Genomic DNA, 14,189 nt, shown 5'->3' on the forward strand with positions numbered 1-14,189 from the left:
GCTGAGGGTGAGGGTGAGGTTGGGGGTTGAAGGAGAGGGCAGCGCTCTGGGACCCCATGGACATTTTCTTCTCTGCTGATGGAAGTATCCCCAGAAGAAGTGTCCTGCTTGCCTTGCTCTTGGCTTTGGTGACCCTTCACACCGTCTAGTGTTGTTGTTTTTTTTTTTGATGTAAACATCAAATGTCTTCAGGTTCTGCATGTGATCTTAAGAAGTAATTCTCTGCTTCCAGGAGCTTCTCTTCTCCTCAGGGAAGGCACTTCACAGACGTAATTATAGGAGAGGACGAGAATCCTGCCCGTCGATGCGTAGGGAACTCCAGAGTGCTGACAAAGCAGAGCCTGGTTTTATTTATTTATTTATTTATTTTAATTTTTATTCATTTATTTATTCATTTTTGGCTGTGTTGGGTCTCTGTTGCTGCACGCGGGCTTTTTTCTCTAGTTGCGGCGAGCGGGGGCTACTCTTCGTGGCGGTTCGCAGGCTTCTCATTCCGGTGGCTCCTCTTATTGCGGAACACAACTTCTAGGCATGCGGGCTTCAGTAGTTGTGGCTCGCGGGCTGTAGAGCACAGGCTCAGTAGTTGTGGCTCACGGGCTTAGTTGCTCCGCAGCATGTGGGATCTTCCCTGACCAGGGTTCGAACCCGTGTGCCCACCATTGGCAGGCAGATTCTCAACCACTGCGCCACCAGGGAAGTCCGAGAGCCTGGTTTTAAATACATTGTCAGAGCACGTGGCTCAGTGACTCGGGGAAGGGTGACGGCCCTCAAGTGACCAGGACTTGGGTAGCTGCAGAGGTTGGCGAGGCTCTCAGAGCAGTGTGAGGTGGGCTGGATGAGGCTCCTGAGGTGCTGGTAAGGCCCTCCTTCCTTAGGATGTGGGCCTCCTGTCAGGACCAGCGGGACGTGAATGCAGGCGGACCCTGAGGTTGACTGAAGAGCCTCCCCTGTGTGCTGGTTTTGCTTTCATCCTGTGGAGAAAGTGAAACCTTGTAATTGGGACAGTGAGTCATCTGATCAAAAGATGTCATGTGTAGAGACTGTGGACGGCATGAAACGCGGGGTGGGGTATGGTGGGTCAAGTCAGGGGGACTCTGGGCTGCAGCGCGATGCCCGACAGGAAGGGGCGAGGCCGCGGCGTGTTCCTGCTGGTCCTAGGCCCCGGTAAACAGTATGGACGTTCCCTTGGGGTTTTTCCTTAATCGCGAATGAGGTTGATAGCGTTTTCACCTGCTTAGAAGCTGTTTCTTCTTTTTAACTGATAGACAGATTTTAGAACAGTTTTAGGGTTACAGGAGAGTCGAGCAGACAGCAGTTTCCTATCCCCGTCCCTCTGGGTTCCCTCCCTTGATAACGTCTCGCGCTTGTGTGGCGTGTCATCTCAGTGATGGATCAGCACTGACACCTAGTTCTCCCCTGGAGCCTGTAGCTTATACTAAGGCTCACTCTCTGTGTCCTGCTGTTCAGGTTTGGACACGTGTGATGACCTGCAGCCACCACTGCAGTGCCACCCAGAACCATTTCAGTGCCCGAACCATCCCTGGGGGCCACCTGTTCATCTCCCCCAATGCCCCCAAGCCCCCGACAGCTGCTGGTCTTGTTACTGTCTGTGTATTTTTGCCCTTTCCAGAATGTCACGTAGTTGGAATTCTTCAGTCCGTGGTCTTTTCAGACCGGTATATTTCTGTTTTTATATGAAGGGCCTGTTCATGTCCACTGCCCGTCTTCCTGCCCCAATACTGTCTTGTTTTGTTTTGTTTCATTCTGTTTTGTTTTGTTTTCCTTGTCTTATTGACTTACAGAGTCGTCTTAAATGTTTCTAAATTTTTCCAGTTGGGGTCATGTTAGTAAACATTGTTTTCCAAGTTTTATTGTCTTTTTTCTGTATTTTCCAGCATTACTATGTAATTCATTACTTTTTTTTACTTTGAGAAGTTGAATACTATGCATTTTAAAAGTTTCTCAAAATCAGCACGTTTGTGTGGGTAAGATTCCTACTTGAACAGCACCCTCCGTGGTCAGTACTGGAGTGCAGCTTCTTTGCCGGGGGGAGGCGGGGGAGGTGGGAGGAATGCGTCAGTCTAGTGGTTCCCTTTCTGTTGGTTCTTCGTTCCCCTTTCTGGTTCTGGCACTGCATCAGCCACTCTCCTGGGACAGGCCAGGCAGGTGGGGTCCTCACTTGCTGTCTCTGGAGGCTGTGTGTGTCTGAGAACACCTTTCTTTTTCCCTGATGAGCGAGAGGACTCTCTTGGTTGGGGAGCGGCGTCCTAGAACTGCGGCCCTTGGGCCCCCGCTGTTCTGTGTCATTTGGGCCCCAGCCATGCGTGGGAGATCTCTGACACACGGACGCCGCTGTTAAAGTCCTCTTTGGTTTTTGTCCTTTACAATCCTCTGAGGAATACTCCTCTTCTCTAATGGAATTCCAGTGCTTACGCTTTCTAGCCACTCATGAAAGGAATCTCAGAAAGCAAAGGAGATGGGTCCTCTCTGCCCCCAAGCAGGGGAGTGAGCCGACCCTGTTAACCTCACGCTGAGAACGTGGCTTGTGGGAAATGTGTAACCAGTGCTGAGTTCTGTGATTACAAGGCTGTCTGTGGAATCTTACTGTACCAAGTGGTCTTTTAAGACACATACATCATGGGTTGTTCCCTTGTGTTTTGAAACGAACCTAAAACCCCTAAATATTTGCAGTTCTGATTGCTTTCTTAATTTGTTATCCAGGTTTCCTGAAATCCATTTTCTTAAAGTTTAAAATATAATAAGAAGAGTGCAATTTTCTAATCTTCCCTTTACATAAAAGTGAACGTGGGCAAGCCACTTAACCCATCACCAAATAGAAAATCATTTGGAACATTCACAATAATGCTGTTTTCAAGCAGCAACAGTGCACGTATTTTTATGCCCATTACAAGTGAAAACTATGTTTTCTTATTTTGCTGTGTTTTTCTCATCAGGCAAAACTACAAGCGATTAGAAAAGCCCCACAAATCACACATTTTGTGAAATTACAAATGCAAAACCGGAAAGTAGAATAAGGTGTGCGTGATTCTACTTATGCATTAAAATTAGACTTTTCATGGTCTGATCCCTCACTCTCTTGCATTTGGTAATAACTTCCAGTGTGTGAACGTGTGGGCCCCCAGTCTTCATCCGGGCAGCCTCAGGTGTGACCGGTGACGCCTGAATGGAATTTGGGCAGAGCTTCTGGAAGACTTGCTGTCGCTTTCTGAGACGGGCTTCTCAAGGCTGAGCCGAGGCAGTTCTGCACAGACACTCGTCAGCCTTGGGCGGCAGCCACCTCTTCCCCCGCCCCGTGTGTCCCGTCAGCAGCTGGGCACCCTCAGCCTTCCCAGGCCAGCAAAGCCTGGGTCCCGGACATCTGTGCATTTGGAGCTGGGGGTCAGGTGACCTGGCATCTCAGGGGACCTTGCTAACAGGACCCATCCTGCCTCTTCGATTGTTCCACGTAAAGAACTTTGATTTTCTGTCAATGTCAGGAGTTTGTTGCCATCTTAAACGGCTCCTGAGCTTGGTGTGGTCTTTTCCTTAACCTCTTCCACACCGTTCCTCTCTCCACGTTCTTTTGAAATCACCTGAACTTTTTTGTTTTTAACATGCTTGTCCTGTGTTGTATTCATTTCTTGGCAATTGCGTAAACTTAACAGCCACCTTACATTTAGTTATTTAAATTTACTTCTCTGTTTTCTTCTTCATATGTGTCCTCTAAAGAGTAATGAGATACACTTTAGATTATCAACAATAATAGTAGGTATCATTGAGAAGCATGTTATGTCCAAAGAACTATGTTAAGTGCTTTCCATGGATGAACCCATTTGATACTGATCTGTATCATTATGTGATAGGTACCATTATTATCTTTATTTCAGAGGTGATGGTACAGAAGGAAACAGTTTTTAATTACTGGTGTGAGTGTTTGTGAATTTATTCAAAAGATCCACGCTAAAACGTCTGGGTGTAGCAATTTCTGGTTCTTTTGTGAGCTCTCTGTCCCTTGTCAGGAGTGTGCTTCTCCCCTGGAAGGTGTTGGTGGGAAGAAGGGATTCCAAGTCCCCAGCTTGGAATTAGGGGCAGCTGAACCAAGCTGTCCCCGACAGCTCGTGTAGCAGGTCAGGGTCAGACCGCTGCAGGCTTATCATAGTAAATACGGAACTAGGATGTGTTGCCTGGCTTGCTTGTTTCTTTGGTAAGTGTGGCGAATACTGCAGCTCGGCTCCTTCTGTGAGCTGTAGGAGAAGCTTAGGGCAGGAACAGGACACATGTGTCTGGAGTTTAGGAGAGAAGCCTGGGCTGGTGATATAAATTTGGGAAATGTTGACATGTAGATGGTAATTAAAGCCATGAGGCCCGATGGGATCACCATCAAAGCAAAATGTAAAAGAAAAAATAACTGAGCCCCAGGCCACTCTAACTTGAGGATGACTCAGGGGACAGGAGGAGCCAGCAAACGAGACTGAGAAGGAGTGGCTGGGGAGGTAAGAGGAGGACCACGCTGTTAACAGTCTGGAAGCAAAACGAAGGGACACAGTGCATCCCGGGTTGGCACGCACGCCCTCAGGCCTGTGCTCCTCGGGGGAAGGGGCATTGTCTGCTGTTGTAGGTCCCCAACAGCCAGGATTGTTCCTTGCTCACAGTATAAGACAATATTTTCTTTCTTTGCTGTACACTGAACGAACTCATGGCAGTGTATTGTATTTATTTTCCTCCCACGAGATCCATAACATAAAAGAGGTATACAGTGTTAACTTTCTTGGTGAGCTGGGTAAGCTCTTGTCCCCCTAAGTCTTCTCCACGTCACCCAGTTCCCATCACGGTGCCATTACAGGGGCCAGTGTCATTCAAGGACGTGGCTGTGGACTTCACCCAGGATGAGTGGCAGCAGCTGGACCCTGAGCAGAAGACAACCTACAGGGATGTGATGCTGGAGAACTACAGCCACCTCGTTTTTTTGGGTGAGGAGAGCCTGCTTTCTGAATTGCTGAGATAAACAGGATTTCCCTCTAACTTACTGACTTTAACTTTGAATTTAATGGGACAAATGTGAGTAATCTGGGGCACCAGGCAGGAGGGCATTTGGTCTTTGCCTCCAAGTAGGTTCTAATTTTGGTACAGCACAGATGGCCACTCCTGTTGTGTAGCTCGAAAGGCAGCCCTTTGCTTAGATGACAGATCTGGAAGCCCAGCAGCCAGGCTCAAGTTCTCTCTCATTTCTGTTAACAGGGTGTCACATTATCAAACCGGAAGTTATCACCAAGTTGGAGAAAGGAGAAGAGCCATGGATAGTGGGAGGAGAATTCCTACTTCAGAGTTACCCAGGTGTGTGAGTGAGGCAGTGAGAAGGTCGGTAACTCGGAAGTGTTTTTCCCTGGAATTTTTTAATGGTGCCAAGCCTTAGAAGTGACTAAGGAGAGTGCTTGTGTGCTTTAGCTACGCAAATCTCGCTCCCAAAGACTTCCTCCTTCCCCACAAAAGCTTATGTTGGTAGAGCTTCTCCACGCTTGCTTCTACCCAGAACCAAACCCACTCGCTTCCTTCTTCCTCTTAAACCTCAGATCCCTTGTTCTTACAGCATATTCAGTAACCTCTTATCGTAGATTCCTTTTGCTTTCAGGCATTCATAATCTGTTACTAGAGAATAACTTGTGACTTTCCATATTCTTATTACTTTACTTTTTTCTTGTTTCCCATGAAATGCCTCAGACTTGTTTCTGTCTGCAGTTTTCAATTCTCTTTCCTTGAGGTCAGAGGTCCAACCCCCGTCCTGTGCATAAACCAGTAAACTCAGTTCACCTTTGCTGTCCTGAGCACGGGTGCTGGTCATTCCTGAGACGAGTGCTGCTGGAGCTTGGTGTCTCCCTCTTCCAAATGCCCATTTTCATCTTGTCTCCTATTTATTGTTCTGTGGTGAGGGCCTTGAATGCTGTCGTGTCGGAGTAGGTGTGGAGTGAGTAGGAGGTACAGAAATGAGTCGTGGATCATTTATCCTCCCACCCCCGCCCCCTCCAGAAATGTCTCTGAAGGATCTGCTTCGCCCTTCGGTGGTTTGTTTCCCGACTTCTTCAAAGGGCTCCTCCTGTCTCAAGTCTTGAGGGTTTTTGTCTGTTTAATGCTGCATTGTCCACCCTGTCCTCTGGTTCAGTGTTTCCCGTGGGAGCAGTAGGCGCTCCTTCATTCTGACTGGATTTGCAAGATGTGTTCATCTGCCTTTCTAATCTGTTTTATCACTAGTCTCATAGGGTAAGCCTACAGCGATTTCCTGTTGATTCCTAAAAGGAATTTAAATTCCTCCTCCTTTAAGAATTACCCAATATTGGCCCTGTGTTAACCTGGAAATTTTAATTTTCTATTTTTTCCCGAAACTCTGGATAAATTCCTTTTGGTCCACACTTCTAAATGTCTTCTGTTTCATTGGGGTGTGGGTTATTTGTCCAGATTACACATTCTTTAAGTCTGAACTCAAATATTCAACCCCTCCTTGAAGTTTTTCCTTCCAGCTCTAATCATCACTCCAATGTTTTCTTTCTCTTGACTTTGACTCCACCTCATGGTGATGCCTTAAAAAAAAAGCTAGGTCTGATCAAGGAATCTGTTATTTGATTATGTATTTTTTGCTTGAGCTTCTGCACACCACGCCCCCCATAATCCAATAAAGAAAAGGCCATGTTCTCTCCCCTCATCATAGTATGTAACATATAGTACATGTTTATTTCTTTGATTATCTGAGGAGCCAGGTAGGTGAAAGAACCTTCTTGTCCATTCAGTCAGAAATAATTTATAGGCAGGTATTTCTTTTTATTTTATTATTTTCATTTTTTTAATTGAAGTATAGTCAATTTATAGTGTTGTGTTAGTTTCAGGTGTACAGCAAAGTGATTCAGCTATAGGCATTTATTTCTAAATATGCATGTCTAGGTGACATCCCATATATTCTGCTGGTAGTCGAAAGATGTCCATATGATTAAGAACAACTGATTTCTATCGAGGGGTTCAAAGGAAATAGGAAATAGAGCCATACTTTCTAAGACGTTATGGTTAAGAAAAGAGAACAGAGATGCATGGGTAGTTTAAAACTCAGCATTGCACATGGAATGTTAATGTTCCAATGCAAGGCTGAATCAAAAATGTATGGAGAGTAATTATTTTCAACTTTAAGGGGAAATGGAGCTAATTAACTTGAGAAAGGACTTGAATAGTTTTTTTTTTTTTAAGCATGACACACCCTAAAATATAGGGTTTGAGTGGATCAAGGCTGGAAGTCCAGCAAACTTAGTAAAACAATAGGAGCAGAGACCTGTGGTTGAACGTAAGCTGGGGCATTGCTGGTACCAGACATCTCGGTGTAGGTGACAGTGCCTTAGCCTGTGATCTGTCTCTCCACTTGATGTGAAGTGCCATGGTGTAAAGTGCTGATCCACCTCCTCAGACTGATTCCTCCTTGTCCTTGTCCAGCGGCTAAACTCATTGTCGCCCCAACAGTTTACTTGTTTGCTGTGAGTCCTTTCACATCAAAGAGTTGGTCATTCACCCAGCATCCTTTGTCTTCTCATCATTGCTCTACTTTTGTATTTTACTTTCTATACCCAGTTTTGAACAAAATCTTAAAAGTAGCAAAGATCAAAGGTGCTTGTGTGTTTTATTATATAAATTTATTTTTAATTTTTATTTATTTTTGGCTGCATTGGGTCTTCGTTGCTGTGCATGGGCTTTCTCTAGTTGTGGCGAGCAGAGGCTACTCTTCGTTGCAGTGTGCAGGCTTCTCATTGCGGTGGCTTCTCGTTGCAGAGCATGGGCTCTAGGTATGCGAGCTTCAGTAGTTGTGGCACGCAGGCTCTAGAGCGCAGGCTCAGTAGTTGTGGCACATGGGCTTAGTTGCTCTGTGGCATGTGGGATTTTCCCATGTCCCCTGCACTGGCAGGCAGATTCTTAACCACTGCGCCATCAGGGAAGCCTGGTGCTTGTGCTTTTGTCAGCTTTCCTCACCACTGGAGATTGTGGAGGTTGTGTGTGTGCATGTGCGTGCTTATTCCAAACCAAAAGAATAAGGGAAAAAAGTACACTTGGAATTGTTTTCATCTGTCCATGAAGCTAGCACCTGTGCCACAAAGAAATGGCTTGTATACAAGTCACATTTCATATCTTATATAGGAAGATGTATAAGAATTGGTTAATTTTGCCTCTTTTTAGAAGAAGACTGGGAAGTCCATGATCTGATAGAGGGAGCCCAGGAAAATGAAGACAAACATTCAAGGCGAACTGAATCTGTCAACAACAAAACCCTGATTGAAGAGAGAGGTAATGTTTTTGGTAAGACTTTTAATGTGGAAACAAACCCTGTTCCTTCAAGAAAAATATCCTGTAAATGTGACTCATGTGGAAAGAGTTTAAAATCTACTTCAGAATATATTAGTAGTGATGGAAGCTATGCAAGAATGAAGCCTGATGAATGTAGTGCATGTGGGAACTCACTTCTCCATGTTAAGCTTGAAAAAACTCATCCAGGAGATAAACCTTATGAATTTAATCAAAATAGGGAGGCTTATGCTCTAAATGAAGGTATTTTTCAGAACATTCATATTTTAGAGAAACCCTTTGAATATATAGAATATCAGAAAGCCTTTCAAAAGGGTACAGTGTTTGTTAATCATATGGAGGAGAAGCCCTACAAGTGGAACGAATCTGAAATAGCCTTTCTCCAAATGTCAAACCTCAGTGTGCACCAGAGAGCTCATATGGAAGTGAAGCCCTATGAATGCAATGCATGTGGGAAATCCTTCTGTAAAAAGTCAAAATTTATTATACACCAGAGGACTCATACTGGAGAGAAACCTTATGAATGTAACCAATGTGGGAAATCCTTCTGCCAGAAGGGAACCCTCACTGTACATCAGCGAACACACACAGGGGAGAAGCCCTATGAATGTACTGAATGTGGGAAAACCTTCTACCAGAAGTTACACCTCGTTCAACATCAGAGAACTCACTCAGGAGAGAAGCCCTATGAATGTAGTTATTGTGGAAAATCCTTTTGCCAGAAGACACATCTCACACAACACCAGAGAACACATTCAGGAGAGAGACCCTATGTTTGTCATGACTGTGGAAAAACCTTCTCCCAGAAGTCAGCACTTAATGACCATCAGAAAATTCACACAGGCGTGAAACTCTATAAGTGCAACGAGTGTGGGAAATGCTTCTGCCGCAAGTCTACTCTGACTACACACCAGAGGACACACACAGGAGAGAAACCCTACGAATGCAATGAATGTGGGAAATTCTTCTCTAGGTTGTCATATCTCACTGTACATTACAGAACTCATTCAGGAGAGAAGCCCTATGAATGTAACGAATGTGGGAAAACCTTCTACCTGAACTCAGCCCTCATGAGACATCAGAGAGTCCACACAGGAGAGAAGCCCTATGAATGTAATGAATGTGGAAAGTTATTCTCCCAATTGTCATACCTCACTATACATCATAGAACTCACTCAGGAGTGAAACCCTATGAATGTAACGAATGTGGGAAGACCTTCTACCAGAATTCAGCCCTTTGTAGACATCGGAGAATACATAAAGGAGAGAAACCCTATGAATGTTACATATGTGGGAAGTTCTTCTCTCAGATGTCATACCTCACTATACATCATAGAATTCATTCAGGAGAGAAGCCCTATGAATGTAATGAATGTGGGAAAACCTTCTGCCAGAATTCAGCCCTTAATAGACATCAGAGAACACACACAGGAGAGAAAGCCTATGAGTGTTATGAATGTGGGAAGTTCTTCTCTCAGATGTCATATCTCACTATCCATCATCGAATTCATTCAGGAGAGAAACCTTTTGAATGTAACGAATGTGGGAAAGCCTTCTCTCGGATGTCATACCTTACAGTACATTATAGAACTCATTCAGGAGAGAAGCCCTATGAATGTAACGAATGTGGGAAAAAATTCTACCACAAATCAGCCTTCAATAGCCATCAGAGAATTCACAGGAGAGGGAATATGAACGTACTTGACGTGGGAAGGCTTCTCTGAAGTCACACCTCATTTAATGTCACAGAACCCTCAATATAATGAATCAAACTCCTACCGTCCTAAGACAGAGAGTTCACACAGATGAGTGTGGACAAGCCTTCAAGCATTAGTCAGACTTGGAATCTGGAAGTTCGCAGGATGGAAACCACAACTGTAACTAGGCCCCATGATCAGTTGACAAGAGTAAAAATTTATTGATACTTAAATTGTACATAGTTTCACCATGGATTCAAACTGTTTCACATATCAGGGAATTCAGACCAAGGGAAAATCTCTCAACTTAAGGAATGTGGAGAACATATTCTGTTGGAAATTATGAACACTGAAAGTTATGTTTCTGATAAAATATAAAGCTTTTTGTAAAAAAGCCACAGAAGATGGTTGTTGTGAATAAACATGCTCCTTATGTAAACAGAAGCTGTAAAGTTGTCAGGTAGCTAATCAAGACAGCAACATGGCAACATTAAGCTCATATATGAGTGGGTCCTGAGGATGTAGGACTAATGCTTTTGAGGGTGTTTTGGTCTGTTTGCTTTTTAAGATGCTGCATTACAGGAATTGTATGTTCAGTTTGAATCATGTTTGAAAAGACATCGTATCCTTATTAGAATAATTTCTAAGGCATATGGTAATGGCCCATTTTAAGTAGCATGACTATGTTAGTATCTTAATATGCATTGTTACTGAACTAATATTTGAAAGATATGAAGTATGCTTCTTTTTGTAATCTTCCCTGGCATTTATAAATGCATTTTATCATTGTTAATGAACTAAGTCTTCCATAAGGGAGCCAGCGTTTTTAATAATGTTTTCAAACGTATCTGAGTTAGCAAGAGATAGAAATCTATGCAAAAAATAGAAAATGGCATAGATAATTTAAAATTGTTAATGCCAGAAGTCTGTAGTGAGGAACATAGGACTCATTGCACTCAGTACAGTTTTTAAGATATACCTAAAAGTTTCATTTTAATCTAATTTTTTTCACCTACTGTTTTTTATTTAGATGCCTACGTAAGTGTGCAGAGCACACACATAATGTGTAACCTAGGAATTAACTGTAATTTTATTTGATAAGATGGTGTTTTTAAACACCGTGCTTTGCTCCTTCCTGAATGGATTAAGAGTGGGTTCATACGGGTTTGTAGCTGGCATTGTTGGGTGACCACCCTACTCACTCGCTTCTTATTGTTGGCTGGCCAAGTTTGGGTATCCATTCCTCCTGACAGAACAGAATAAATCCTGATTAGTTTCAGCCAATAATGATAATCCCTTTCTCATGGCCAGCAACTGGTTTAGAGTGGTCCGAGAACCCAATTCTAGACAAATAAAGGAAACATCTGACAGGTTATTTCTGGAAAAGTTTTCTTCAAAGCTTCAAGGAATCATGCTGGGTGACATGGAACCTTGTTGAACTTTTCCTCGTCTGGATGTGATGCCTGGCTCTGTCTTTCAACAATGAATTATGATAATAATTTGCACATGGCAGTGCAGAAAGATTGGAAGAACCTGGGACCTGGACAATGCTCTTGAGCCACTGAACCAGCCAGCCATGTAGCCATTCCACCTCTGGACTGTTTCTTTTCTGAAAGACTAAATTTATTTTTAAGCTGATTGATTTAGGTTGCTTTTAGGGATAACTACAGATACAGAGTTTGTAGGAGTTATGCAATTGAGAAGTGGACTTTAGGCAAATCATTTATTTTGAGGTGCTGATATAGAAATTATCTTATTTCCTGTAAATTTTGGTGTAAATAGTTTGAATGTTAGAAAACCTGAAACCATTAAACGTGTATGTTTTCCTGAATTGTTATGTTACTGACCTAAGAACCTCTGGAACCTGATACGATGTCAGGTATATTTTTCTTTTGATAATGCATGACATAAATTTTGTTTAGGTTAATTTGTTATTTATGGATCATTGCTACCATGTTGTTGACAATATATGGTGTGAGGTAAGGACCTACTTTTGTTGTCCAGTGATTAGCCTGATGATAGCCTGTATTATTTGAGTAATTCACCCCTTAAACCACGGAGATGAAATGCCATGTTTCTCATGTATTTCTATCAATCAGTCACTCAAGGCACCTGTTTTTGTTGCTTATCACTTTTCCACCGTCTAGATGATCTTGAGTCTGCTACATAACAGGAATTAAAATTCTGGTAGAGTGTATAATAGTTTTGTGTAGCAACTATATATTCATAGTATATTTGTTGAAATGATATTTACAGAGGTTTTCTACACTAGTGGGAAGTAGCTTAAATACACAGTATGCATTTTAAGTAAAATATTTGAAAAGTTTAAATGGTTTACCACATTCTTTTTCTCTTACGGAGTGCCTGACATGAAAGGGTCCTATACATGTAAGTGGTCCTCAACTGCCTCTTCAGTAATGCAGTTGTGATTGTTTCAGAGATGTCAGTGTTTTCATATTATTACATCTCTGAAATTAGGATCTATAGCATGTTCTGATTCAACTGGCATTGATTTTTTTCTTCTTCCTTAGAGGTACTTAAAATAATGGGTTGTCTTAGATTTGGTGGAATGCAATATTTGAAAAGTTTTTAACTATTCCCGGCAAGGCCTAAAAGTTCATGAAAGGAGGCACCACAGGGATGGTTCTGTTTCCCCACCCAGCAGCAAAGTCATAATGTGGAATTGGGGCAGAGCAGGAGTACTTGCTCTTTATACACAGTGACCTCATACTGTGGAGTGTGAGCAGATTTGGAACTCCCAGGGGGTTTCCAAGGGCTGAGCAGGAGGTTGACCCCTCCTGGCACATAGAGGTGAGATTCCCCCCGTTTTTTTTGTTTGTTTTTTCAGTTATCCTAGTGTTAGTGAAATGGTGGTTCATTAGTTGCTTCTGTGGCCTCTCAAACAGGTCAAAATGAAGACCATTCCTAACACCAGGGCCCTCTTCTGAGGCCACAGAGAGTCACCCTCTCTTTATTCCACCTCAGTGTGGTTGGCTGGGCTGTCCACTCTAGTGCCCCAAAGAAGGTTGTATGGATAGATATTGGTAAGGATGTATTGGTATGTTTGTATACTGTGGAAGTATGTAAAATGATACAGGCATCTGGGAAACTAACCTGGAAATACCTTTTAAATTCAATAATATGTGTGCTTTATCATGCAGTAGTACCCCAATCTGTTTATAGATCCCAGAGAAATTCTATACACAGGAGGATGTATATACAGGGAATTTCACCACAGCAGGACTTTTGAGATATCCTAGGTGACTGTCATTAGAAAAGGTGAGTAAAATGTGGATCAAGCAGTGGGGTGGTGTCCAGCAGTTAGCAGTGTGTGCTCTGTTGTAGCACAGCTGATTAACACTTTTACATATGAATGAAAAAAAAAATGGATGGAATGAGATTTCATGCAACTAAAAAACGTTTACATCAATTAAAGTTACACACACACCGTCATAGAGGCTACAGTAGTATGTGCTTAAGGTCAGTGTGAGTACCTGTGGGGGAAGGAATGGAATTGGGGTTTGGCATGAAGAAACAGTGGGGTCCACACAGAAACCAATGCTGATAATAAGTATGTTTTTAACTGAGTAGTACAGTTAACACTGTGCTCAGGACTCCTCCAGAAATATGAAAACATGCACACAGGAAAATTAAAGGCCCCTAATTAAAATCCCCAATAATGTTTTATTCTGTTCAGTTTTAGCCAGAATTTTATAGATTAGGTACCTAAATGATGCCTCCTGTGTCTTTTCTGGCAACTTCTACCCAAGCCAACTTTCAGGAAAATGGCACAGCTGCTCCACCTGTTGGTCACTTTGTACTTGTAAACGTCCTTACAATGAAAGAGTGTTCTACATGTGAGTGTCTGCATCACTTCGTAGAACTCAGTGTAATAAACTGGGCTGCTGACTGTACTACAGTGTTACCCTGCTTTGTTTATGAAAGAGATTCCCCCTTCAGTTTCAACTGGCACATCACTGGAGATTTGACTTCTCAACTTACCTTTCAGGTAGGTGTGGCCAGGTGATTATGTTGGAGCCCATTATGGAAATCTGTCATCATCCTCTGAGTCACATTCTTAAAAGTTGGTTCTTCACTGCCTTTCCTCCTTCCCTTGCTTGGGCTGTGACTGATAGAACTTATTATTCTTTTGATTTTTTAAAA

At 42.9% G+C, this 14,189-nt stretch overlaps 2 protein-coding genes across 18 annotated transcripts in view; one reads left to right on the top strand and one right to left on the bottom strand.

The window, feature by feature from the left end:
* ZNF12 (zinc finger protein 12) overlaps window positions 1–13,939 on the top strand; it is a 92,914-nt gene extending 78,975 nt beyond the window's left edge. For all 17 annotated transcript variants that reach the window (XM_057529984.1, XM_057529982.1, XM_057529992.1 and 14 more), the window contains 3 exons: window positions 4,844–4,970; window positions 5,239–5,334; window positions 8,203–13,939. In XM_057529984.1, coding sequence (XP_057385967.1) covers window positions 4,844–4,970; window positions 5,239–5,334; window positions 8,203–10,052 — 2,073 coding nt within the window. In that variant the 3' untranslated portion in view covers window positions 10,053–13,939. The remainder of the gene's footprint in view (window positions 1–4,843; window positions 4,971–5,238; window positions 5,335–8,202) is intronic.
* Window positions 637–14,189, bottom strand: part of LOC102999846 (zinc finger protein 510) — a 45,023-nt gene continuing 31,470 nt past the window's right edge. The window contains exon 7 of the mRNA XM_057530012.1: window positions 637–971. Within this exon, the coding sequence (XP_057385995.1) occupies window positions 967–971 (5 nt within the window). The 3' untranslated portion in view covers window positions 637–966. The remainder of the gene's footprint in view (window positions 972–14,189) is intronic.

The sequence above is a fragment of the Balaenoptera acutorostrata genome, chromosome 15 (assembly GCF_949987535.1).
Source record: "Balaenoptera acutorostrata chromosome 15, mBalAcu1.1, whole genome shotgun sequence".
Lineage (NCBI taxonomy): Eukaryota > Metazoa > Chordata > Mammalia > Artiodactyla > Balaenopteridae > Balaenoptera > Balaenoptera acutorostrata.